The sequence below is a fragment of the Euprymna scolopes genome, chromosome 19 (assembly GCF_053919585.1).
Source record: "Euprymna scolopes isolate OS-2025 chromosome 19, ASM5391958v1, whole genome shotgun sequence".
In the NCBI taxonomy this organism is placed as follows: Eukaryota; Metazoa; Mollusca; class Cephalopoda; order Sepiida; family Sepiolidae; genus Euprymna; species Euprymna scolopes.
Window position 1 is genome coordinate 146,767,245 of NC_136500.1, and position 27,418 is coordinate 146,794,662.

Below are 27,418 nucleotides of genomic sequence, written 5' to 3' on the forward strand. Positions count from 1 at the left end.
CGTTGTCCTGTTGAAAGGTATACCTCCTTCCATGCCCCAACTGGTTCGCAGACGGAACAAGATTTTCTTTCAGTATGGACTGATATTTTACTGAATCCATTCTTCCATCGATTATGGTTAATCTTCCAGTTCCATTTATACTGAAACAGCCCCACACCATGATTGATCCACCTCCATGCTTAACGGTTGGAACGGTATTCTTCACATTATAAGCAGTATTTTCTTTTCGCCAAACATAGCGTTGCTGGTTGCGTCCAAATAGTTCCACTTTCGTTTCGTCTGACCAAATTATATTATTCCAGTAATCAATAGGCATTTCTAGGAACTTTTTTGCAAAATGTAATCGAGCCTTTTGATGAGCTTTGGAAAGTAAGGGCTTCCTTCTGGCAATACGTCCATGCAATCCGGCACGATTTAATGCCCTACGAATAGTTGACAAGTGTACATCTGACCCAACATTCTTCAAATCGTTCTGCACGTCCTTTGGGTTATATTTAGAGTCTATTGAAACTTGTCTAACAATTTTCCTAGCCCCAGGTGTCGTAATTTTTCTTGGCCGACCCGATCTTTGAAGACTTTATACAATCCCTTTTACTTTCCATTTTTTGATAATGGACATAATAGTCGACCGTGGTATAGAAAAACCTTTGGAAATTTTTTTATAACCTTCTCCAGACTGGTAGGCATCGATTACTTTCTTTTTACTGTCTTCAGAGTACTCTTTGTTCTTTGTCATAGTTGCAGATTTGTTGACGTTGAAAAATAATTTTTTTTTACTTGAAACAATTATTCAATCATTCAATATGGCATTGAAGTTCAATTTGAACTGATTTTAGATTCAGTAGAGTCATAAATATTATTTATAGGAAATAAATACAAGGTCAGACTAAAATAATAAACTTAATGACGCTTTTATTTAAACTTTAAATTAAAGGGGTCGAATATTTTTGCAACATCCATATTTATATTTTTTGTAAATAAATTCATATATATTATTAATCTCGAATTACTTTTCCTCATTTATTGTTGAAAAATATACAATTTATTCATAATTAGCCGTTAAAAGGCGTTATGAAGATTTTTGAAGTATATATTCAACGAAACAATAAAATTTAGACAGGGGTCCAATATTTTTGCGCACAACTGTGTGTATATATATATATATATATATATATATATATATATATATATATATGTCCGTGTGTGTGTATACAAAGGTATGTATGCATCCAAATATAAATGTATATATATATGTATATATATATATACATATTCTGTAGAAATATATTTTCTTATGATATATATCAATCCTTATTTAAGAAGCTCAATGTAATTACAGAGCAATATAGTGAATAAATGACAAAAAAATATATTCCAAAATTCATGATGTTGACCATCTTCTAATTTATTCCTTTAATTCAGTTGACTTTATGGAAATATATATAAATTCTGAGTTAAATTAAATAGAATTACAACAAAATTTATTGTTTGACAAAGGAAGAGATGTGTGTATATATGTGTGTATACAAATGAGTGTATATATATATATATATATATATATATATATATATATATATAATTTCTTATCGTTGAGCACTTTCAGTTGAATTAAAAGTCGGTCAATTTAGCTCTTATGCGTAGATCATCGTATAACGATTTGATCACTGTCTGTCTGACGTAATGAACATTTAAATTAAAATGTTTAAAATTCAACGCTATTTCACACGGTTAATGGTAGCCTAATGGATACGGCCTCCGCTAATCGAGCCAGAGATGTCTCGTGTCGCGGGGTTCGAATCGTTCGACTGGTAGTAATCGTGACACCCTGCACTGAAGAATCCCGAAAGGATGAAACACTAGTGTCTGTAGGTATTTAATTATTATAGTAATATATATATATATATATATATATATATATATATATATATATATATATCAGTTATAACAACTGGTTTCCTAGATGTAAATCCAATGAAACTCGCGTGATTATTAAAAAGGGCTCAATGCACGACAGAGCTGGTACATAGTCTGTTTATTATACAAACATTATTGGTTACATATGTGCACACATGTTTCAGTGGACTCTCATTTCAGGGACAACACTTCCTCAGACCAAAAAAAAGTATTTCACATATGCAACCAATAATAAAAAAGAGACAACACACACATTCATATATATAAATAGAAATCTTTCCTTTATCTATGAATTTTTAATGAATGACCCACCTCATTAGAGTAAGTATTGTTAGCAAAATAGATATGGGTAATTATAAATTTTGATTATTAGCACATGAATTGAAAATTAAAATTGAAATGATGGTGTACAAAGAAAAGCCAAAGTTGAAATGATGAATATACTGTAACCCTACGGCATTTCAGTATTTCATGTAATATATATATATATATATATATATATATATATATATATATATACACATGTGGGCAGAGTAAACTGAAAATAATTAACCAATTTGCTAGGGGTAAGGTTGGGTAACGTAAACTATATTTAGTTTATTGCAAGGGAAGGAGACTTAAACGTAATAAATACAATGCGGAATTTGTCTCAATTCGAAATATCTGATTTTTTAAAAATTACATTTTCACCCCAAATAAGGCACATTGCCACTTTGGTGTTGGGGGCTACTATCAGAGACATGCGCTACTGGGACACTATGTAGGGAGTTGGGCAGCAAGATGTCGGTTCACGTTACACTTGAACATCTGCATGCCAGTACAGTTGGGGAAGCAGGGACCCGGAATGGAATTCCAAAGTCTAGCGGTTCTGGGGAAGAAACTACTGGAGTAGAAAGCTCTCCTACATCTAGCAAAGACGTCACGTTTTTTTTTCACGTTCTTTTCTTCCTCTGCGGTACCGGTTCGAGCCTGCCTGCCTACTACTACTTTTTTTTTTTTTTTGCTCAACAGACATCTCCAAACATCCGGGCAACGCCGGGCAGCCAGGCTAGTTAATACATAAGTCTCATCATCATGATAATGTTATTTTCAATCCCCGCTGATCCATTCAGGCGGAATAAAAATATAGAGGACATTACTTTTAGAATATTACTCGTACAAGTTGGTGTTAAAAAAAGTACATGTTATTATTATTTTTTTTATAAAAGAAAGTGATGTTTTCTCGTTACCAATGCACTTGTGAAGACTCGAGTCTAAAGCATAGCCGGATTTACATTCACAGATGAAACTGCCAAATGTGTTCTGACAACTTCCACCCAAGCAAACGTTTTCGATTTCAGCGCATTCGTCGATGTCTGCAAAGAGAAAGAGTGATAGAAAAATAAATATAAAGAAATATTGTTGGCTAAAATAAAATAGTATATGAGATGGGTACATTTGATGATAACAACATGTTCTATAATAGACACGAAAGCAAAACGAAAGCACACATATTCAAGGCAATGGCAGAAACCTAAGAAAAATGGTCTTCAATCTGTAGTGGAACCGTAAATGGTTATTAACATTTAATACTACTAAAACTAAGCTTATTGCCGTTAAAAACAACAAAAAAAAATATTCCCAATCACTGATTACCATGACAAATAGCAACCTGCTTAGGAGCCCGTCGTTCCAAAACTTCAGTCTAACATTCACAGGCAACATATATTGAAACAAGTACATTGAGGACATTGCCAAGGCTGCTGCAAATAAAGTTGGCTTTCTCTACTGTGCTATAAAATTACTCACGCCAGAGAGTATCCTATATCTTGACAAAGTCGCAATTTGCCCATGCATGGAGTATCGTTATTACGTCTGGGCTGATGCATCTGTCACTAGTCACTCACACTTAGACAGGGCCCCAAAAGAGTCTCAAGAGGTACAGCACTGTCGGCCAAGATCCAATCTTTACTCATCTCTTTGCCTGTTTTGTAAGTATTTTAATGGGATTCATAGCTACTGCCCCCCCTCGACGTACATACCACCGACTAACCTAAAAAGCAGCAAAACCACACCCCTTTAGCTTTAACTAAATGGTTAACAACATGGACTGACAACCTTTTTATGTCAAGTTCAAATGCAGTTCGTTCCATAAAACAAATACTCAATGTATTTCTAAAAGAAGGTTCAAAATAGAAAGATAGCGAGGAAACGCCAATCTTTCACGAAAAACACTCGTCTAGCTGAAACCACTGTCATTAATTTTCCTCACTCTTTATCTGTGCCTAAATCAAAACGAAGATTCCATGAACAAAGCTTCTTTCTTAGAACTACACGCCTGGTGAACTCTCTTCCGTTTGATTGTTTCCCACCGGACTACAATTTGGATGTCTTCAAGTCCAACATAAACAAATTCCTGATAAACCGCCCCCTTAAGTAAGAAACTTTATCAAATCTCCATTACTAATGATTACCGCGATATTATCCCATTGATTACTGTACACGCCATAACCCTTATCCCCGAGCGGCTTCCAGGACTTGATAAGTGGTGACTACCATGTAAAAAAAAGCGAATGTCAAAAATATAATCATCTTATTCGTCCGAAATGATTAGATGACTATACTCACCCTCGAGGATCACAGTGACAATATTAGGACGGAAACCAGGACCTCCAGGACACAACACTTTGTGTTCACCTGTAAAACAAAAAGAAGAAAATTTGCCGCTAGATTTTATTTTATAAATATTATTTCTTAAATATTTTGATTTGAATGTTTTGGCTTATATATTTTAATTTAAATATTCTGTTTGAAATATTTAGAGTTATTTTGACACACCGGTTCCCATTGGGTCAATGAAATTAACCAACATCTGGCCTTTCCAATAACTTGATAAGCGACTCTCCGTTTAAAGATACCAAGTATAACGAAATAATTTCGATTAAAGAACAAATTTTACTTATTACCCCCCCCCCCAAAAAAAAAATCAAGACGATAGATTTGATCTAAACTAGAATTAATTAAAGTGATAAACAATTACAAATCTTACAAGATAATTACTTCAGACGAAAGAGTTTAAAATAAATAGTGAATTATTATAGTGATGGCGTCACGATAAAAAAATACCCTTGATAGCCATGGCGAAGCACCAAGTATTCAACTACCGACAAGATTCGAATTAGGCTACAAATGTGTGTAGTGAGTGCTGGATGGATGGTAAGTTTAGTCGATGAGGGTGTCTGCTGGATGAGCACAGCTGGCACAATGAGATAATTTCATTTGAGAATAGAGAAAACTACGTTGAGACAAACGGAGAATGATTGACGACAATCGAACGAGAACCTGACCTCAGTAAAGAAATTGAAATTATGCCGCATACTGAACGACCGACTGAGCCATCGATAGAAGAAAAAAGCAACAAGAAAAAAAGTGGGGAAAAACAAAATAAAAACAACGATGGCTTTAGATATTTACTTGTTCCATTGAAAGGACACGCTTCACATCGGCCATGGACCTCCGCCCAACCTTGACCGACAGTGCAACAACATGTGGCCTTTGACACATCTGGTGATAATTCCGTACGGCAGCGGCTTCCGCGTCGGCGTCGGTCGACTTCAAAGTAGCACGTCCCCAGTCGCTTGTCTTGAAAAAGAAAAAGAAAAATGAAAATAAAAAAAGCAAGGATAAATAAAATGTAAACGATCAAAATTAATAAAATCGATAATAAAATTGAAAAATTCTTGACACATTTTTGTCCATGAAATATGCGACATTAAAAATACAGATTAGCAAACAAAATAATTAATTAATGCAACCGTTATATAACGAGGACATTTATTCAAAAACAGAGAAAATATCGGCAAACGAAGAATTATTGACAACAATCGGGTGAGAACATGACCTCGGCGAATGAACGGAAGTTGAAAATAAGGGATAATTTCTTCTGACGTGCATTGTGAACTCTTTCCTGGTAAATGTCGGGTGGACAGACATTCTTATTTGAGTTGGGTGGGGGAATACTGCAATAGCCTAGTATGAGGTCGGCCAATTCTTGTCTCCATGAATCTCAAAATTATAAAATGTTAACAGTTTATGTGTGTGTCTAGAATAGCGATTTCAAGACTGAGGGTTTTTGAAGCATGAAAACGATGTTAATTTTTGGTATTTAATATTTAATTTTTTTTCTCTATTTCAAGCGTTCCCTCGCTCATGGTTACAAAAAAGTATCGAAATGAAAATGAAAGACGCTGCCCCCCCAAAAAAAAAAGAAACTGAAAATTTGTTATTTGGACGGCGTTCATTCCTTGCAACAAAAATAATTCACGTGAACTCTTCAGAACATTCTAAAGAGTTCACGTGAATTATTTTTGTCGTTTGTGGAAGAAGAATGTTGTATTTTTTATATATTTTTAAATTCTTGCGTTAATTCAAATGGCAATATATATATATATATATATATATATATATATATATATATACATACATATACCAAATTATAGATATTCAAGAGAGAAAACTCATAAACTTAACGAGGTTATTAAGAATATTCAATAGAAAGAATATTTTTTATTGGTATAGACAAATTTAAAAAGTCGCGACACTGGATATGCTAATGTTTCGGACAGGTGATTGGTTAAAACAACCACAAATCATGGTCAGGCGACTTAAAAAAATTGTTCTCCACACAAGAAAACCAGTTCTCACGTCCTTTTTAAGTCATCTGACGACGAGAACTTGCGGTTTTAACCAATCATCTGTCTGAAACATTAGCATGTGTAGTGTTACGACCTTGTAAATTTGTCTTTATTAATATATATATATATATATATATATATATATATATATATATATATATATGTCTCTTTCTCAGATTTCTGTATGATTTATTTAATGTGTTCCTGACACAAATAAATCTTCCATCAAAAACAAGTTCTCTTGTTCCTGTCAATTGATCGAGGGCAAACACTAGACGATACGAGCATCTCAGCTACAAGAGTGTATAAAGAGTGTACAAGAGTTGTGGCGAACGAAGACGGACGTAGTGCATCTAGCGTGATGTGTGTGAGGGTTCAGACGTCATCTGCCTAGAAGCAGGTGTTGTTAGCGTGAGATCATTTAGTTTAGTCTTTAAAACTACTGTTTTTATGTTCAGAGGAGGTAATTCTATTTTTTTCAAGGAGAAAATATTAAAAAAAAATTATGATGAATGCTTGTAATACACTTCAACATTTTTTTTGCTAAACAGGAGATTAATTAACTCACCAACGCAACCGGTTCCGCTTGGGTTTAGCTCATAATTGGGAGGACATTTACATTCGTAACCACCTTCACTGTTGATGCAGTTGCCATAGAGACAATTGTCAGGGTTGAGGCACTCATCAATATCTGAAACAGAAAACGGTTTACAGTGGAAGGATAAAGGCTATAACATTCAACTCAATGCATTATCATATTTTTTTTATCTAAACAAATAATTCTTTTTTTAATTAGTTATACCAGTACGCAACCGTTGCCCGGGAAAATAGAAGAACCCAGAAAAATCTCCTGCTCCCATTTCTTAACTTCATATAAATATTTTTTTTTAAGTAATTCATAAACCAGCTGACCCGTATCCTATCGTTGCCCGGTAAAGCAGATTAACTGAAGTAATGCTATTTTACAAGACAGTCACCACTTATCAAGCCCCCACCTTCCAAAAAAACAACTGATAATAAGAGTTGATGAGTGTACGGTGGTCAGTAAGACAACAGCTTAATGATCGCTAATGGTGGAGATTGGGTAGGATTTGATTATTTAAGTGGACGGAACAACAAGAACTTGTTTACATTGGACGTTAATTCAGCTGGAAAGTAGACCCACGAAATAGAGTTTTACAGGCGATCAGTTAAAGGAAATAAACTTTGTTCATGAATTTTGCGTTTAGATTTAGACATAGATAAAGATTAGGGAGGGGGAAATTCTGGAGTTGCTTAACTACTTGCTAGTTATGACTGTCCGGAGCTAACACAGACCCCACCATGTTAATATAAAACAATAATAAAAAGCAAACTTTTGAGCTATTTGTGTTCAGAATAGAGGGTTGTGTGCAATGTAGAGCGTGAATACGTATTTCCTTAATATAAGTTGGAACTTAGAACGTGAAAAACTGTATGAAATATAATTGTCAGAAAATTACTTAATCTCTGGCGGCCAAGAGTCACAAGGGTTAGCTGGAAAAAGTAACGGTACATCCATTCATTTTTCGCGTTTAACGATGTGAACCTTATTCCAAACAGGAGCGTGACCGTGAAAGGAAATCACTTGATTGTATCATATTCACAATAGTAATATATTTAGGTAAATGTCTGCGAGAGACTGAATGACGGATAAAAACTCCTTGCTATTTATGGTAGAGTTTCTAAAACTCTTCAGTTAAATAACCCCTTCTTCCTTTTCAAAAAGCGATACTACCTATTTTTTGTTGATTACATGTCTACAGTGAAAAAGTCCTCCTATAATTAACATAGCTTTTTGATTATTATAATTAGAATAGATTTTTGACTATTATAATTAGCACAAATTTTTGACTATTATAACCAGCAGAGATTTTTTACTATTATAATTAGAATAGATCTTTGACTATTATAGTTAGTGTAACTTTTTGACTATAATATTGAGCACACATTTTTTACTATTATAATCAGCAGAGATTTTTGACCATTATAATTAGCATATATTTTTTGATTATTATAATTAGCACATATTTTTTGATTATTATAATTAGCATATATTTTTTTACTATCATAATTAGCATAGCTTTTTTGATTATTATAATTAGGATAGATTTTCGCCCCTTCGATGAATGTACTGCCGTACTAGCAGAAAAAATTCACCCTATTTTAAAGTCCTTAGGTTCTGGAAGATTTTCTACTCTGATAGCTTTTTTCTCCGAGGGAAGGTTTAGAAATAAAACGGCGATGGCAAAAATCCTGTTGATTACACATGTTGAGTCAGTCGGCCCATTGGCACTCACTGCCACATAAGCTTCAACAACGACAGCCACCTGCCAACGGCTGGAAGAGCGCCGACGAAGGCCACCACACCACCACAAGCGATGATGATATTATGGCAGCTAACAGCGTAATAGAAAGAAATGTTTTTTTATAATACTGTGATGAAAGCAGTTCAGGTTCGGGTTTATAGACTTTCATTCAATATCACACAGAGGCAAAACGGCATCATCGCTCCTTCGGGCGAACATGCAAATTGTGTTTCTCATCCCATAGTATCTTTGATACTGAACGATGTATATGAGACCGTGTTTTGCTGTTGATTTATATTTATCAAAATTTAAATAATTTTTTAAAAATTTTTTGTGCATTTTGAGTTTGTATCTGAACATGTATAATCAGATATCCTTTTAGCTCTTCTTCTATAATTAGCATGACTAAGTGGCATTTCTTATAATTAGCATAGGTTTTGACGCTCTCAAATAAAATTAACGTGAAATAAAAATACGTATTATATAAGTTTGAAGCCAAAACAACGCATTATTACAAAATAAACAGATATTTATTTTGTTTGAAATTTATATTGAAATTTATAAATATACTAGACGACCCGTTGGGTCAGTATGTTATATTAGCTATGGAATTCATGTATGAGCGTGACACTTGTGACGTAAAGAAAATAGTTTTTTTTTTACAAAACAGAAACATTTCTACGAAAGTATATTAAAATGAAAAAAGAATATAGATAGATTTCTGTGAGTCGTTCTGTTTATTATAATTGATTATTTAAAAACAAATTTACAATTACTGAATTATAAGTGGTTGGCCATACTTATAGGTAAATGTGCACTGAACAGATACCATAATACTTATTATAGTTACATTCAAATTTTCATATATCTGCTTTTTTTTACATCGTTCATTTCTGTATTACGATTATGTTATTTTAAATCCCACTCTTCGCATGTTAAATAATAATTTCAAAATAATAACGTTAATATTTCCGTGTCCCAATTGTTCTTTTGTTTTTTGTTTATTTTAAACCCCACTCTTCCCATGTTAAATAATAATTTCGAAATAATAACGTTAATATATCAGCGTCTCAAGTGTTCTTTTTTTTCGCGTTTAAATTACCACAATAAACAATTGTTAATACTGCCTGCTTTTTTTTTACATCGTTCATTTCTGTATTACGTTTAAGTTATTTTAACCTCCATTCTTCCCATGGTAAATAATAATTTCGAAATAATAACGTTAATATTTCAGTGCGCAGGTTATGCGCGCATGCGCAACCGGATGTCGTAAACCGGAAAGTTGGTTACATACATCGTTACAAGGTCATTTGAGTTTTATAATATATATATATATATATATATATATATATATATATATATATATATATATATATATCCACTGTTAAATGATACAGTCTGCTGCTTACATAAACTAATTCAAAGTTCTTTGAAAATAAGTAAATGATGCATTAGAACATTTGAAAAAAACTACCGTATAAACAACAAACGTACTTATACTTGCTGATTCTGTGCTTCAACAACAACATGGCAAAAAATAATGAAGATGGAGGTTTCCTTCGAAATATATTTATAAATTTCAATATAAATTTAAAACAAAATAAATGTCTGTTTATTTTGTAATAATGCGTTGTTTTGGCTTCAAACGTATCTAATATGTATTTCTTTTATTCAAACTACACCAGCGCTTCTATCAAGGAACACACACCTTAACGAAAATTATCGTGGGTTTTTGTAACCTCTTCTTATAATCAACCTTTCTTATCGGATCTTTTTTAATAATTAGCTATTTTTTACTCTTTTATTAATACTAAAAAAACTTTTTGACCTTTATTTATAATTAGCATATTTTTTTTATCTCCTATAATGAACATATATTTTTTACTCTTCTCTTGCAATAAACAAAACTTATTGACCCTTCTCCTCTTATAATATGCATAGCTTTTTAACCCTCCTCTTATAAGAAGCATAGCTTTTTGACCTTCCTCTTATAATTAGCACATCATTATAACCGCCTTTGATAATTAGCACAGCATTAAAATCCCCTCACTTATAATTAGCACAGCATTATAATGCCCCTCACTTATAATTAGCACAGCATTATAATGCCCCTCTTATAATTAGCACAGCATTATAATGCCCCTCTTATAATTAGCACAGCATTATAATGCCCCTCTTATAATTAGCACAGCATTATAATGCCCCTCTTATAATTAGCACAGCATTATAATGCCCCTCTTATAATTAGCACAGCATTATAATGCCCCTCTTATAATTAGCACAGCATTATACTCCTCCTCTTATAATTAGCACAGCGTTATAATGCCCCGCTTTTAATTTGCACAGCATTATAATCCCCCTCTTATCATATATATAGCTTTTTCATACTCCTCTTATAATTAGCACAGCATTATAACCTACCTTTTATAATATGCATAGCTTTTTGGCCCTTTAATTCCCTATAATCAGCACAGTATTATAAAATTCCTGTCATGATAAACATAGCGTTTTAATCTTCACTCTTTCAAGATTGTCGAAACTTCGATAAATTTTTCTTGCTATCAAACGTTTTCGTTAATCTTTTATTATAGCAATACCGTTGCCAACGGAAAATCATGAAGAAAACGCGTTGACAATTCTGAAGAATAGAAATACTCACCTGTGCAGTTGCCACCTGTACCATCGACTTGATAACCTTGGTTACACAAACATTTAAACATTCCAAAGCTATTTTCGCATCTTCCGCGAACGCAAAGATTCGGGAACATTGTGCATTCGTCAATATCTGGAAGAAAAAAAAAAAAATGGCGAAAAATATATAAACGATGGTTGCATGAATGTAGAAAGGAATTATAAGTTATAATTTTGTAAATAAAGTTTGGTGCTTGTTCAGAATAATAACGAAAACCGCAAATTAAACTTCAACTAAAATTAACGTTGTCTATTTAATCATTTCAAAATTAATCGCATATCCTAAAATATAGAAAAATAATAAACTAGAAAATGAATTATTAATGAAAATTGCTTTCGAAATAAATTGCAAGTTTTACTTAAATAATAAACATAATAACAAGGGAGATAATTGCATGAAGCCAAGGGAGGTAATTTTAGTAATGGCGGATCACTAGATCGTAAAAGTAAATCTTTTATGTACGAATGTAGTAATATTTTACTAATTTCGACATGACGATTAAGTAAGTAATATTACTTTTAGTTGAAATTCCAGCTTTTGGTTTTCGATTTTCATTACTATTATTCCGAACAAGTTGCAATTAATCCGGCGTTGCTCGGGATGCAATGAAATTATTTTAGTTTTAATTATTTCTATAAACATTTATATTCTAAATTAAAATTTAGCTATTAAACTTATACAAACAAGGATATAACATTTTAGAAAGGCAAATTAAAAAAAAATGTTTTCACTTAATAATATGAGTTGTTTTCCTCGCCAATTTTGATTTTTCGATCTCAATCCAAAAATATTTCAGTATTACCACTTTTCAATCTCTCTTATATCCGGGGTTCGCTTATATCCGATGTTCTTATATCCGGGTTATCCTGTACATCAACACAGGCTCTAATTTGGCCACAGAGTCTCTTGTATCCGTTTTTCTTATATTCGCGTCTTTTATATCCGAGTTGCATTGTATTTTTTAAAACCTAAACTGAAACAAAGTACTTTATTACAGCTTTTTATTTTACACAGGAATGACCACTTATCAAGGCCTGGAGGCCACTTGAGGATTAGGGTTAATTGGTATACATTAGTCAATGTGATTATAGCGTAGTAAACATAAGTAGTGGGAATTTTGTAAATTGGATTACTTAGGGGGGATGGTTCATCAAGAACTTGTTTACGTTGGACTTGAAGACAATCAGATTGTAGTCAGCTGGAAAGCAGGCAATTGGAAGAGAGTTACACGGTAGTGCAGTTCTAAGAAAGAAGCTTTGTTCATGGAATCTATGTTTAGGTTTAGGCACAGATGAAGAGTGTGTGAAATTATTGGTAGTGGTTTTAGCTAGACGAGTGTTTTTCGTGAAAGTTTGGCGAAGGGGGGGGAGACCATAGATTGAAGTTTAGCTGAGCATTTGTTATGAAAATAACGATAAATCAGAGACAGGCTCGCAACGTCTCTTCTGTGGGAAAGAGATTGCAGGGAAGAGAAAAGGGCATCACCCACTAAGCTACGAAGTCTATTCTGAACTCTAGGTCTATGACAACAGCATATTCTTTTCATTGTTTTGACTCTCTAGTATATATCCGACACAGTTAATGAACCGAGAACCACATCACTCTATATAAAAGCATATAAGATATCAACGGATACACACCCGAGAGTCAAAACAATGAACAGAATATGTTATCCTAGCCCTATAAATAACAATGGTACAACAATACTAAATTAAAATTAAATGTATCAGCTCAAATACTATTTAGGTCTAACTTTAAAATATCATCAAAATGTTTTATATATTAGATATTATGAATGAAACAAACGAAATTAAGGACGATGTCATAAGGCCTACCTATCGGTCGACAAGAAAAGTAGATGTTCCCCCATACATAAACACGCGGCTTAATCATAACAATAACCCTAACCCTGACGCATCTCTTACCTTCGCACGCTCTGTCGGTGTCCGTGGGGCTGAAACCCATATCACATTCACACTTGTAACCACCCTCGTAGTTCAAACACTGACCGTGAGCGCAGAGGTTCGGATTCAGCGTACATTCGTCGACATCTGTAAATAAGAGGAAACAATGAAATTTCAGTCTATTTAAAAAAGAAATCTACAAAAAAAAAAAAATAAATAAATAAATAAAAATAAAAAATAAACAAAACAAAAAAAAATCACAAGCAAAAAAACAAAACAAAAAAAAACGGCCTAAGTAATACAATGGATATTTTCAAAATATTGTATTATTAATTATAATTAATCAAAAATATATAAAATACTAACAACTGTAAAAAATGTTTTTTTTTTGAATTACTGTAAATAATATATATATATATATATATATATATATATAAATAAAAATCATTTACCATTTTTCTTTTGCCTCCTGTTCCCCTTATCTCACCCTTTTTTTAACCAAGTAAGATCTGTGACTTACTTGTAGTTTCATTAAATACTTTTATATGCAAAATCCGATCCTGCATTTTGCTAATTCCTAACCTCTGATGAGAAGGAGAGTATTTCTTCGAAACTCCGCGGATTAAGGACTATCCACTTATCATGTGCTTCCTTTTTTAAAATTAAATATGTTTTTAACTCTTTCTCAAGATGTCTTTTAACATGTTTTATTAATCATTTGTTCATATATATATATATATATATATATATATATATATATATATATATATATATATATAGTGTATATTTAGACAGCATTTTCTCGTTCAAACAAATATTATTAAAAGCACGGAATTCTTGTTTTATTATCTTCCTTTTCATCTTCTCCAATCTCCGAATAATTTTCTTTGTGTTTTTTTTTTCAAAATTATTCGGAGATTGAAGATGAAAAAGAAGATAATAAAACAGAAGAATTCCGTGCTCTTCAATAATATATGTGATGATGAGCTGTAAAAAAGCGAAACAGTACTGTATGTGGATGACCATAATGCTCCTCATCTTGAGTTGAGCATATTGAGAACGTGATACACGAATTACCATTAGCGTATAAGCGACGCTCTTTGTGTAAACAAATCGAGCAGAGGTATTTCGAACGATGTCAAAACATCGTTAAATTCACTACTCGTTCACCAGCCGCCAATAGCGTAATGGTTAGGAGCCTTGACTGCCATACAGACGGTCGGGTTTCAATCCAGGCTTGAGGTAGTTGCCTGTCTAGCCGCACTGATGAGCTGTGAAACAGCGAAACAGTACTGTATGTGGATGACTATATATATATATATATATATATATATATATATATATATCATTAGTAGACGGTAGAAATATCTGATTTACATAGTGCCAGACGAATCCATGCTATCATAGATATAGGGGTGTTAACTATGCCAGACCCCTCCCTCTAAAATTTATTTTCTCGAAATTTTTCTTTCTCGGGTTGACCGCCAAGACGTCCGTCAGTTTCCTTTTTCTGCTGGAACGACGTATTTGGGTATTTATTTGAGAGGGTTCCAGGTTAAATGCGTCATACAGTAGGTTCAACGTCTCTTCATCTGGCGAAGTTTCACTTAATTCGTTTGAAGTGCGTTTGCGTATCTTGTTCAAGTATTTCTCATGCATGGAATGTGGTTCTTCATGGCCGATTCTGTTCTTGAATGTTCCTTGCTTCCAGGAAGTATTATCTTTGTGGATCTGGAAGAATATTTTTTCTACCAGCACGTAATTCTTTGTGGGTGTTACCTGTTTTGGCAATAGTTTGTCAAAGACTGACCATATTTTTTCTCGCGAACATCACTTCTGCTGGAGGCATCTAGGATGGTGTATTCTCATTAGGTGTTATGCGATACACCCGAAGAAATTGTTGCAACGCTCTTTCGGATGCAGTGTCCTTTGTCATCTTTAAATTCCCCTTCAAGGTGTCTACAAATCATTCAACCTGTCCGTTTGAACAAGGGGAATTGTGATGTGGTCCACTTGGAAGTATTCCATGAACTCTTTGAAGTCCCCGGATGTAAACTTGTTACATGATAAGGGCTGTCCCCTTTTCATGTAAGTATAAAAATAGAGAGATTTAGTTAAAATGAAAATGAAATAGAATAGACGAAATTCGAACCTCGTAATTTAGGTTTAGAAATAGATTACGAGAGAGAATCAGAAAATGGAATGTAAAAACAAACCATTGTTTAGCTTAGAGATAAAATAGTTTTAAGAAAAGGAATGCAACTATAGGATAATTTAATAAACATGTTTTTAACATATTGGAAATATAGGTTACTGGAAATATAGGTTAAAATTCCTTTTGTAAACAAAGGAAAATGTATTGGACACGCATTTTCAGAACACGTGAAAGAAGACACATGTTTTAACATGTGTATGACGTCATGGAAAATGGGAAGTTCTCGATATAGTTAGAAACTTTAGAGTTAAGCAGAGAGAGTCTGAGGACGACAGTCTGGAGTTGAGAGATGGACAGTCGAACGTCTGGAAGCGAGACGGTCGCTTTGAAACATAGAATGTAAAACTTTGAATTCCTGACTAAGAAAACCATCGACCGGTCGAAGAAGAAATAAACCCATGTGTTTTTATAAACGTCATCTTTGTGTTGTAATTCTACCAAAAGGTAAAGTGGAATTGTCATTATATGTCTTATATATCCTGTGTTTTAAAATGTCTTCACATACACAATGTCTATACATCTCATATCTACAATGTGAACACTAAGACTGTCTCAACACTGTCTCCTCACTCAAAGAGCTTCTACACTTCTAAGTATGAACATTTTATGTATATGAATCTCTTCATAACACGAACACAGAACGCAACATCTCTCTTAATAAGACTCTCTAAGACTCACTTTTAATAAGACTTCATAACAACGAACAATAACACCAACAACAATAAGAATAACAATAATAATAATAATGGAAACTATATATAACAAACTGAGTGCTGTTATCTGATATTAAGCAGTCGATCATTCCGAACCGTGCGAATAACTCATGAAGAGTTTTTATAGTGAAGTCCATAGTTGGACTTTTGCACCTAAAAACTTCAGACCATTTAGAGAAGCTTTTCACTACTAAGAGATAGTACTGTCAATCAAAGATCCCGCGTAGTCCACGTGTATCCGTTACCATGAGTAGTCATCTTTGGGCCAAGGGCTGAATTGGATTATTGGCGCTTTAACAGCAAGAGCACATCCTCTGTATTCTTTCATCTTTTCTTCAATATCATCGTCCATGTTTTTCCAGTCCATGTTTTTCCAGTACACGTATGAACACATTAAACTTTTCATTCTGGTAGTGCCAGGGTGTCCTATGTGAAAATCCTTTAAGATTTTCTTTTGGAGGGTCGCTGGAACAACTTCCCGATATAATAATATGCTGAGAAAATCTCTGCTACTTTTTCATCAGTAGCAGTTTTTCCATTGGTTTCTCTTATAAAATCGTTGCTTTCGACTTCTTTCCTCATATCATCCAGAGAAACGGGAAGTTCTTTCACAGTGTTGCATAGGATCGAACTATAATCTCCCTCTGATCGTAGTGATGCGATCACCGAGTCTTCAAGCAGTTCATCATTCTTTGGTATTAACCGGGATAGCCTGTCTGCGTGTCCTAACTTCTTTGACAGAAGGAACTCCATTTCAAAGTAGTAATTTAGTAGGATTGTTTCCCATCTTTGGAGCCTGTTTGCCGTATGTGTATGCAACCCTTTCTTCGAGCCAATGATAGAAATCAGCGGCTTCTGGATCATTTGAAGTTTGAAATGTCGTCCATGGAGAAATCTGTGAAATCTTGTCACCGCGAAAATGACGCTTAATGATTCTTTCTCTATCTGAGAATAATTCCTTTCCGCCGGTAGTAGGGTTGTCGATGCGTGTGCTATCGGTTTCGTAGAACTGTCGGGCATTTTATGCAGGATACACACGTCGATTTCATATACGCTCGCGTCACTTGCGACGATAATGTCTAAATATAGGCTGTAATGGGTCAGGAATAGTTCCGATATGAGCACCTCTTTTAGCTTTTCGAACGCCATTTTGCATTCCGTGGTCCAGTTCCAAACCTTATCCTTCCTAAATAGTTCATTTAAAGGTGCGCAAAATATGTGCATATTAGGAATATAGGCTTGATAGTAATTAGGTAAGCCTAAAGAGCTTTGCAGTGTTGTTATGTACCTATTTACTATGCCTCCCCACGGGACAGAGTTAGACACCAGGGTCGTTTTTTAACGTGGAGAAAAGGTACAAAAATAAAAATTGTCTCAGTCGTGAAGGATTTCTCCTTCACCGAAAGAGAACAAGAAATAGAAGTGCAGCATCTGAAGAACAGATACTACACTTTGATCTTGTCCCGAAGGCCAAGGAAAAGAAGTTTCTATTTTTATTGCTTTGAACCTTTCTAGATCGGTCCGTCTATGATTCCTATCTATTATCTACCCTTGGTATTTTATTTGATCGAGGAAAAATTCACATTTGGTGTCTTTAAGTGTTCAACCGCACGCATTTAACTTTTCGCACACTTTAAAAATATGTTTTCTATGTTGCTTCATAGATTCGCTTTTCATTAGAATATCGTCCATATCCGATATCCGTCCATATCCGATGGAAAAATCAAGGCATTCAGCATCGTGTCGATTATCTGTTGAAAAGTAGCTGGTGCGATTGATCCTGAAAGCTAACCTATTGGGCTTATGTTAATGCACACAAGTTTTGAGCTTTCTTCATCGACGGGAATCAATAGGTACGCTTCGCTCAGATGTATTTTTGAGAATATTTTCCCTCCATTTAGTTTCGTAAAAACTTCCTCGCGGCTGGGAAGCATATAATGAAGTCGGCGTAGACTCTGATATTCTTCGATGTTTTTTACACGGTGGAGGCGCCGCACTCGCTGTAGACGGAGGTCAAAATTCCTGCTTTGACGAGTCTATTTACTTCTACGTCAATTTTATGTAAAGAGCCAAACGGTACACTGCGTTTCGTTTTGAAGACTGGGGTGGCATTGTTTTGTAACTTGGACTTCACCTCCGTTTTTCTACAGCGACCAAATTTGTCCGGAAAAAACATTAGAAACGACTCATTAAGGTCTTTTAGTTTTTCAGCTTCGGCTCTAAGGTTGTCCACTTTTTTTGGCAAAAATCGTTAATGGGCGAATCCCAGGATTCAAACTTTTTACCCCAGCCTGTCCTCCCCCCCAAATTTATTAGTGTTTCTTCATACAAACATCTTGAGATTCAGGGTTTTTTCTTCAAATCTTATTCATTCTCAAGTTATTGAAAGAGCAACTTTCTTGGTTCTCATCACTTTCGGTGTTCCGATTTTGCACCAAGTATGGTGATTTATGATGGACAAATCTGAACCACTGCCAAGTTTAAGTCTAACATTCTTGTCCCCAATTTTTACCGTCACGTACTCCTGTACATTTTCGTCCTCCGCTTGAGTCCTCGTTGTTTTTACGAAGCTCCTGCGGGGACCTTTTGTCTACAATGTGAAGCTTTGTGTCCGTAGTGTTTGCATCGATCACATTTCCGGGGCCAGTATGGACAATCCTTCTGCCAGTGGAGTTCTCCACATCCTTGGCATGGATAACGGGTTGACTTTGGCTTCTTTTGGGATTTTTCCGGAGGATTATGTTTGGCTTTCGCTTGACTGTTTGGAGAGTAAGATATTTTGTTACTTCGGACCTTTCCAATGTGTGCTATCTATTTTTGGAGTCTTGCTTCTCTGAGATGATCCTTAGGTATTCCTCAGCCAATTGCTGAATGTTATATTTGGTTCCGTTTCCAATCTGTTTAGCGCCCGGCATCTGAGTTCAACATCCTTTGTCGACACTAAGCCTTGAATTAAAGTTGTCGCCGACAATGAGGATAGTTCGAAGTCTTCACAGTGTCTATTTACGACTGAAACAAATGTGGTGCAACCTTGGTTTTCTTTACGTGTCAAGCTGATGCATTTTCATCTTTTATGGAATAAACTGATTTTTGGAAGGATATAATTCCATCAAAATTTCACTGTGATGTCGAAGGACAGTTCGCTCGTCTGTTTAGGCATGATGTAATCCACGAACTTATTATGTTCCGCAGCTCCCAATTTTTGTAATAAAATACGAACCTTCAAATATGTAACACTATTAAGCAATATGAACTTTTTATAAATCTTACCAACGCATCGGAAACCGTCCCCACTGAAGCCATCATCACAGACACATCTGTAGGAACCAACTTGATTAAGACAAGCAGCGTCAGGGTGACATCCGCCATTGTTACGAACGCATTCGTTAATATCTGCAACAGAAAAAATAAATTATGTCATCGGCTTGGATAGACAAAAATCACCTTACACACACACACACACACACACACACACACACACACACACACACACACACACACACACACACACACACACCTATATGTATATCTAAGAGAAAAGAATTCAAAACTGTAAATTAAAATTTGCAATTAAATTTATTATGCGACAGAATACTATAAAAACGATTTACAAAGTCCTTATTCCATGGAGTTTCAAAGAATGCCACTCTTGCTATTCTTCTCACAGAGGACAGAAATTAGCAAATTATAATCGTAGCAAAGCTAGAATTTGCTGGTTGATGCATTAGATAAAACAACAGTTTATGATATTTTGTCATAAATTGTAAGAAAAGCAGTCAAAAAAATATATATACATGAAATAATTGGAAAAAACAAACAAACAAACAAACAAACAAACAAACAAACAAACAAACCGAGAATAACATTTTAGTGTGGGTAATGACTTCCTTATTGGTAATTCAAAAGGCGAAAGAGAACTCCTTTTAAGGAACAAAAATAGCCAGAATTTTAGGTCCAATGGCTTAAATTTCAAAATATAAAAATTCCAGTTAACATTCATAAAAGAAGATTTTGGTCTTTTAGGTTGTACGGCGTTCGCATAAATGCAGAAAAGTTAATGTTCAGTCAAGGAAAAAAAGCAAATGGATAGATAACCAACAAACGTCTGCTTCCATCGTTGGCTAATCATAAATTGTAATATATATATATATATATATATATATATATATATATATATATATATATATATATATATATATACTCACGCTTACAAACCTATTACACTGGGAAAATAAATTAGCTAGTTTAACTAAATACAACGTGTATAGACAAAAAACAAACAAACAAAAACACCCGGTAATCTGAATTCTACGGATTTAAACCAGATGATTTCTCACATGGATGAAAAGCGGAAGCTATTGTATAGTTTAATTGCTATATGATTTTATAATCTGAAATATATATATATATATATATATATATATATATATATATATATATATATATATATATATATATATATATATATATAACCATACGGGTTTCCTTGGCTTTACTTCTAGGAAACCAATTTATACAACCGTTTTATATATATATATATATACATATATATATATACATATATATATATATATATATATATATATATATATATATATATATATATATATATATATATATATATATAACGGTATCGGCCATAATATAAGGAACAGGAAAAAATTACAATTATTCATGTATATTTAAAAAATTAGAGCATGGATTCTGGCCAGTCCATTACTCTTATTTCTTCTTCCTCGAGATAACTTTTCACTTTTTTTATCTTTATGGCATGGGGCATTATCTTGCATAAAAATGCTTGGCTGATTAGGTGAAAAGCGTAAGCTCTCAATGACATGTTGTTGAAGGACCTGCTTATAAGTCTCCGCATTAACCCTACCATAGATTCGAACTAGAGGGCCAACTCCTTCCGAGGATATCATACCCCACACCATTACACTTCCCCCTTCGAATTTAAGTGTCTTTTTAACACATTTGCAGGATAATCGTTCACCTGCTTTACGCCGTACATGCTTATTTCCATCAGATCCAAACAAATTGAATTTGGATTCATCGTTGAAGTGCACCTTAGCCCATTGTTCATCAGTCCAGACGACATGCTCATGGGCAAACTTCAAACGGCTATTTTTGTTCTTCTTGGAGATCAAGGGTTTAGATACTGGCACCCTGGCATGCAATCCGGCAGCTGCTAACCGCCGAGAAACAGTTTTTCTAGATATATTTTTCCCAGTCTGTTCATTAAAATCACGAGAAATTGATGTTGCGGATTTGAATCGGTCACTAAGAGCCTGCCTTACCATAATCCTATCTTCCCTTTGAGACGTTTTAGGGGGTCTGCCGGTTTTAGGGGATGCTTCTAATGTATTTTTATTCTTATATCGAGCTATCACACGACGAACAACACTTTTTGATCTTCGAACGATATTAGAAATTGTTGAAATTGATTTCTTTTCTTTGTAATTGTCTAAAATTAATTTTTTTTCTTGGAGAGACAGAGTTTTGCGAGTCGGTGACGCCATTTTTCTTTGTTGTGCTTATCAGCAATTCCAATATTAAAAAACTAGCTATTTTTATGTAAAGTTTAGTCTCTTAAAAATAAATTTTCTATTTCGTTCCTTAACTTTTGGCCAGGATAAATCCACAGATATAATTTTAAACTAAAATATTTCTCAATATTGAATCGTAATTTTTTTTTGTACTAGTTTATACACATTGGTTCTATTTGTTTATTCTGAGTATTTCAGAAAAATCCATGCACTAATTTTTTAAATATACATGAATAATTGTAATTTTTTTTCCGTTCCTTATATTATGGCCGATACTATATATATATATATATATATATATATATATATATATATATATATATATATATATATATATATATATATATATATAAGTCCTGGTGAAAATCATAAGACCATGTAAGAAAGTAAAAGTTTACGCATATTATCGAATTTTTAATCAAACAAATGGTTGCAAAGGGAAAATATGATGGGGAAAAAATGAAATCTACTACATTCGAAACCTTAACCCTGATCTAATAATTATTTTTTAAAAACTCGTTATCCTGACATGTACTAATGTGACCCTCGCCAAAATTCGCAGATGCTTACTTAATCGTTGACTACGGGCATATGGTCTTAATATATAACATTTCATCATCGTTTTTTAAATGCAGCTTTACACAGAAGACGCTCGGTTAGGGTTTAGGGTTAGCGTTAGGGTTTAGAGTTATGCTTAGGAGTTAGGGTTAGGGATCTGGAACAGTTTTACCTCTGCTCCCTTCACTATCCACCTAGCACTTATCGTTGGATATTATTTTATATGTCACCACTGATATGTCACGTGAAAATAGATATATTTGCTTGAAGTAGCTGGGTGGTCTTATCTACAATTAAAATAATAATCAAGTACGCCACTTTACTGAACAAGTGTTCATGGTTAGAGCTGGTATATCCTTAAGGGTGAAGCTTACGGCGTATCTTTCCATGCCTATCCAAAGCTTTTCCACGAGTCAGCACCTATGGCTTAACCAGCCAATCATATTCTGATGAGGAGTAACTCGGATGTCCTCATACTCCTACCTCCACACCAAACACTTATCGTTGACTAGTTTTTGTTATTAATTTATTGCGGCCTATTATCCTCATCTTTCTTAGATTTCGTTTCGGCCAACTATTCCTCTGGCCTTCGTCAGGTGGTAACCACGACAGGATAGAAACTCTGAATCTCCCAACTGCATTCTCAGCAATTACTGCCATCTGTAGTTGTCGTTTCACCACGTTTTTGGCCAAGTAAGCCTTTGGCCGGCTTTGGGTAGGACTGAAACCGCCATCTTTGGACAATTGTCACTTGGAACCGTAGAGATGCAACGTCTCTATCCACTGCGCCATGTTGGTCGAAACGTCGTGAAACAAAAGATGAGGATAATAATCCGCAATAAATAAATTAATAAATAATGATCATCTTAATAAATTCCAATTCAAATAATGTGTACCACTTATTATCAGAGTAGATCTGGGGTTTACGATATCTAAAAGAGTAACTCGAAAACTCTTAAAGCTCCCAGATCGATGCCTCACCATTGGATACGCGATGATTATACCTAGGAAATCTTCGTAAGGATACGTGGCGTCGTGGATAAAATACTTGATACATTAAGTTGTAAGTTATACTTTTTGAAGGTTTAAGGTTCAATCTTCAATGCGGGCAAGACTAAAAATACAATTGCAAATTGCTAAGGATTTCTACCCAGCCATGACTGCCGGGACAAAATAGTGCTATACCGGTGGCTTAAATAAAAAATTCCGTTCAAAATTCTGTGATTGCTGAGAATGCAGTTTGGAGATTCGGAGTTCCTATACCGTTGCGGTTACCACCTGACGAAGGCCAGAGGAATAGTTGGCCGAAACGTCGTGAAACAACAGCTGATAAAGATGAGGATAATAGTCCGCAATAAATAAATTAATTAATAAGGATCATCTCAATAATGAATTCCAATTAAATAATATATAGTTTTTTTTTAAATCTTAAAATAGTAACTTTGAGCTCCTTACATCAAGTTGATACATGCATTGTCTTGAGCGATTTCCATTAAAAAAATCCAAAATCATTAATAAAGAAAGACTTGCTTTTTAAAATTTTTTATATAAAATGATATTTTATGTGTTTTTCTGTAACAAACAGCTGGATATATATAACAGCAGTAATGTATGCAAGATTCTAAATGCTAAAAATAAATAAATTACTGAACTGAAAAAGGAGAAAACGAAAATATTTTCTTACCTCTACACTTGAAACCATTACCACGGTAACCAGTCTTGCAGTCACATTTATAAGAACCTTCCGTGTTAAAGCATTCGGCGTTTACATCACACTTAGATTCTCCAGTCAAACATTCATTTGTATCTGAAATAAAATAAAAATGAAATAAAAGCAAAACATACGGTAAAAATAAGGATTACGAAAAGACAATAACATAAAACGTGTGTGTGCATGTGTGCTTGATGATTTGAATCTTGTCTTCGACGATCGGGTTATTCCATCTTATAAAAAGGGAGAGCAGGTTAATATATATATATATATATATATATATATATATATATATATATATATATATATATATACCTCGAGTGTTTAGAGGTGTATTTGAGCAAAAAAAAAAAAAAAAAAAAAAAAGAAAAAGCGGTCAATTTATTTTTTACTTTGACTCCTATTATGCCCCTTAATCTTTATTGTTTTGGTATCATATTAAGTTATTAAGTTAGATCCATGTCCAAGGAACCTATATCTAAAATTTCAATTGTTTATACTCTAAATTGGCGGAGGAGTTTGGTAGAGTTCTCAAAGGTCAAATCGTTGAATTTTGACCCCCTTAACAGCCAAATTTCTGGCCGAAAACTGATTACAAAGATTTTCCCAAAATCTCAGTACCCTGTATATCAAGTTTCGAGTCTGTAGACTTAAAATTGACAGAGTTATTGCGTAGGGAAATGTACACACACAGACACGTTCACTTATATATATATATATATATATATATGATGATTGTTGCATCTTTCCATATGATCGCCGTCAGATCGAGTTGTTCCAACCTCGTCGTCCATGCCATCTCAGATGATTCTGCACTCCCGCCGCAGATTTGCACATCTTGAAGCAGATGTGACATACAAATTGAGCAATTTCCACTGAGTTGATTTTCTCTGAAGGTTAAAGGGTATCATTCAAACCAGCAGTAGACTTGCAAACTTTGCGGCATATTAAACAGATCGTTTGGTTCGGACTAACAGGTGCAAAGTTGACCTGAACAGGAGTTTTGTGCGACTTAAGGTGGTTGACGTAGCCAGCTTTTGACAAAAGCACTCGTTCACAAGTGTCGCATTTCCAGCTCTGTTTGTCATGGTTAAGACCATCAATTAAACCTTTGTGAAGCTCTCGCTTCAAATCTCTCTCTCTCTTTCTCTCTCTCTCTCTCTCTCTCTATATATATATATATATATATAAACACACACATATTTCCATAACGACTTCTACGATATTATACCATTGATTACTGTACACTCAATAAGCCTGATCCTTGAGTGGTCTCAGGGCCTTGATAAGTGGTGACTCCTATTAAAAAAAACATCTTGCGAAGGAAATATGTTATAAAGCAAAGTGCCGTAGTCCTCTAAAAGGAGCCAGTGAGCAGAAAGAAGAATGGAGATCTGACTGTCAGATCGTCTGTGGTGTTGTCTCCACTCCACCAGACTACCGAAAAATGATTTATTCCCCCCCCCCAAGAGCAATAAAAGCAATGCCTTTACCGTAGCATCCAGCACCGTTATCGACTTGCATAGAATAGCCGACGTCGCACTTGCACGTGAACGAGCCTTGTGTGTTGACGCACGTTCCGATTCGGCAGATATCCGGGTTTTCACATTCATCAATATCTACAAAAAGAAAAATAATAATAAATAAAATAAAAATTACAAAAGCCGAAAGATTTATAATAAATAAAAAAAGATGTAACAGACGCTGACAAGGCTATAATTAACACTTTGTGGATAGGGCGTTCAAAATTACATTAAAATCCAATGTGGTCCGTGTGGACCTAATTCTTTTGAGCGAGATAAATACGTGCGTGTTCTCCAGGCTTTTTGTGCTGAAACTAGTGTTGGGACGATTAATCGGAAAATCGGAAGATTTAGGGGTATCAGAATCGGAAAAAATGATTCCTATTTTCCGATGCCCAAAACGATTCTTTTAATTTTCTTTTTTATTTAATTTTGTTTAAAGTAAAATATTCCATTGCTGGTAATAATGATAAAATAATAAAAATTTATTGATTTTAAATTACCAGTAAAGCTAAAATCGATAGATCATCCTCCACAAGTGTATTTTGACGTTTAAGGAAATATCTGCGTATTTAACGTGTTTTTACGAAAATCGGGGAAATATCAACCTTAAAGTTAAATAATTGGATATTTATAAAGAATCGGAATCGGTAATTGTATCGGAATCAGGAATTTAGCACGGAGTCGATAATTGTATCGGAATCGGGAACAATATTACAATCATCCCATCACTAGATGAAATCTAATAGTAGTTTCGTATTAATTGTTTAAGATTTTTTTCTTATATGCGTGAAAGAAATGAAAAACATTGAAAAACACTTTTATTGAAAAACATAAAAAACATTTCTTCCCAATGAAACAAATAAATATAAACAAGTAAATGCATTTGCACTAAATTTATGCAGAGAAAGAAGCATTAATAAATTACATCGGAAATAAAAATTATGCAACAAATATTTGATATGTAGATCGATAGGCAGAATCATCTAACCTTGGAAAACACAAACTTTTTAGAATTGCCCTTAAACAAAATCGAAATGAGGTAGAGACATAGACACATGATGGGGTTACAAAGAAATTGATTATCCCAATCCATTAATACTTGTGAATATCCACAAACTTCTCATGATTAAGTTTAGTGAATATGGGTATTTTTTCTCGGTAAAAAACAAAATATGTTTAATACCACATGATTCACAACGGGCTCTTAGAGACCCACCACGACGTCTTAATGGACAAAACCACAAGAACTTCTCCCTAACAAGTAAAGGAAAATATTTTTTAAAATTTATTTGTTTTTATTTTCCTTTATATTATATATTGTTGTTATTGCTGATGGTAATGTAGGTAGTAGTTTTGTTGCTGTTGGTGGCGCTTGTTGCTGTTATTGTTGTTAATGATGTTGTAATGTTGTTGTTGTTGGTGCTTGTTGTTGTTATTGTTGTTGTTGGTGGTGCTTGCTGTTGTTGTTGTTGGTGGGGGTAGTAGTGTTGCTGTTGTTGGTGGTAGTGTTGTTGTTGTTGGTGGTGGTGGTAGTATTGTTGCTGTTATTGTTGTTGTTGGTGGTGGTGCTTGCTGTTGTTGTTGGTGGTGGGGTAGTATTGTTGTTGTTGTTGGTGGTAGAGTTGTTGTTGGTGGTGCT

The 27,418-nt window shown here is 34.1% G+C and overlaps 1 protein-coding gene across 2 annotated transcripts in view; it reads right to left on the reverse strand.

Annotated features, from left to right (window-relative positions):
• Positions 1 to 27,418, reverse strand: part of LOC145240040 (fibrillin-3-like) — a 671,777-nt gene that overhangs the window by 119,982 nt on the left and 524,377 nt on the right. For both annotated transcript variants that reach the window (XM_080103628.1, XM_080103629.1), the window contains 9 exons: positions 25,747 to 25,872; positions 24,227 to 24,349; positions 19,709 to 19,831; positions 13,532 to 13,657; positions 11,574 to 11,699; positions 7,156 to 7,278; positions 5,368 to 5,535; positions 4,522 to 4,590; positions 3,144 to 3,269 (listed from right to left, as the gene is read on the reverse strand). In XM_080103628.1, coding sequence (XP_079959754.1) covers positions 3,144 to 3,269; positions 4,522 to 4,590; positions 5,368 to 5,535; positions 7,156 to 7,278; positions 11,574 to 11,699; positions 13,532 to 13,657; positions 19,709 to 19,831; positions 24,227 to 24,349; positions 25,747 to 25,872 — 1,110 coding nt within the window. The remainder of the gene's footprint in view (positions 1 to 3,143; positions 3,270 to 4,521; positions 4,591 to 5,367; positions 5,536 to 7,155; positions 7,279 to 11,573; positions 11,700 to 13,531; positions 13,658 to 19,708; positions 19,832 to 24,226; positions 24,350 to 25,746; positions 25,873 to 27,418) is intronic.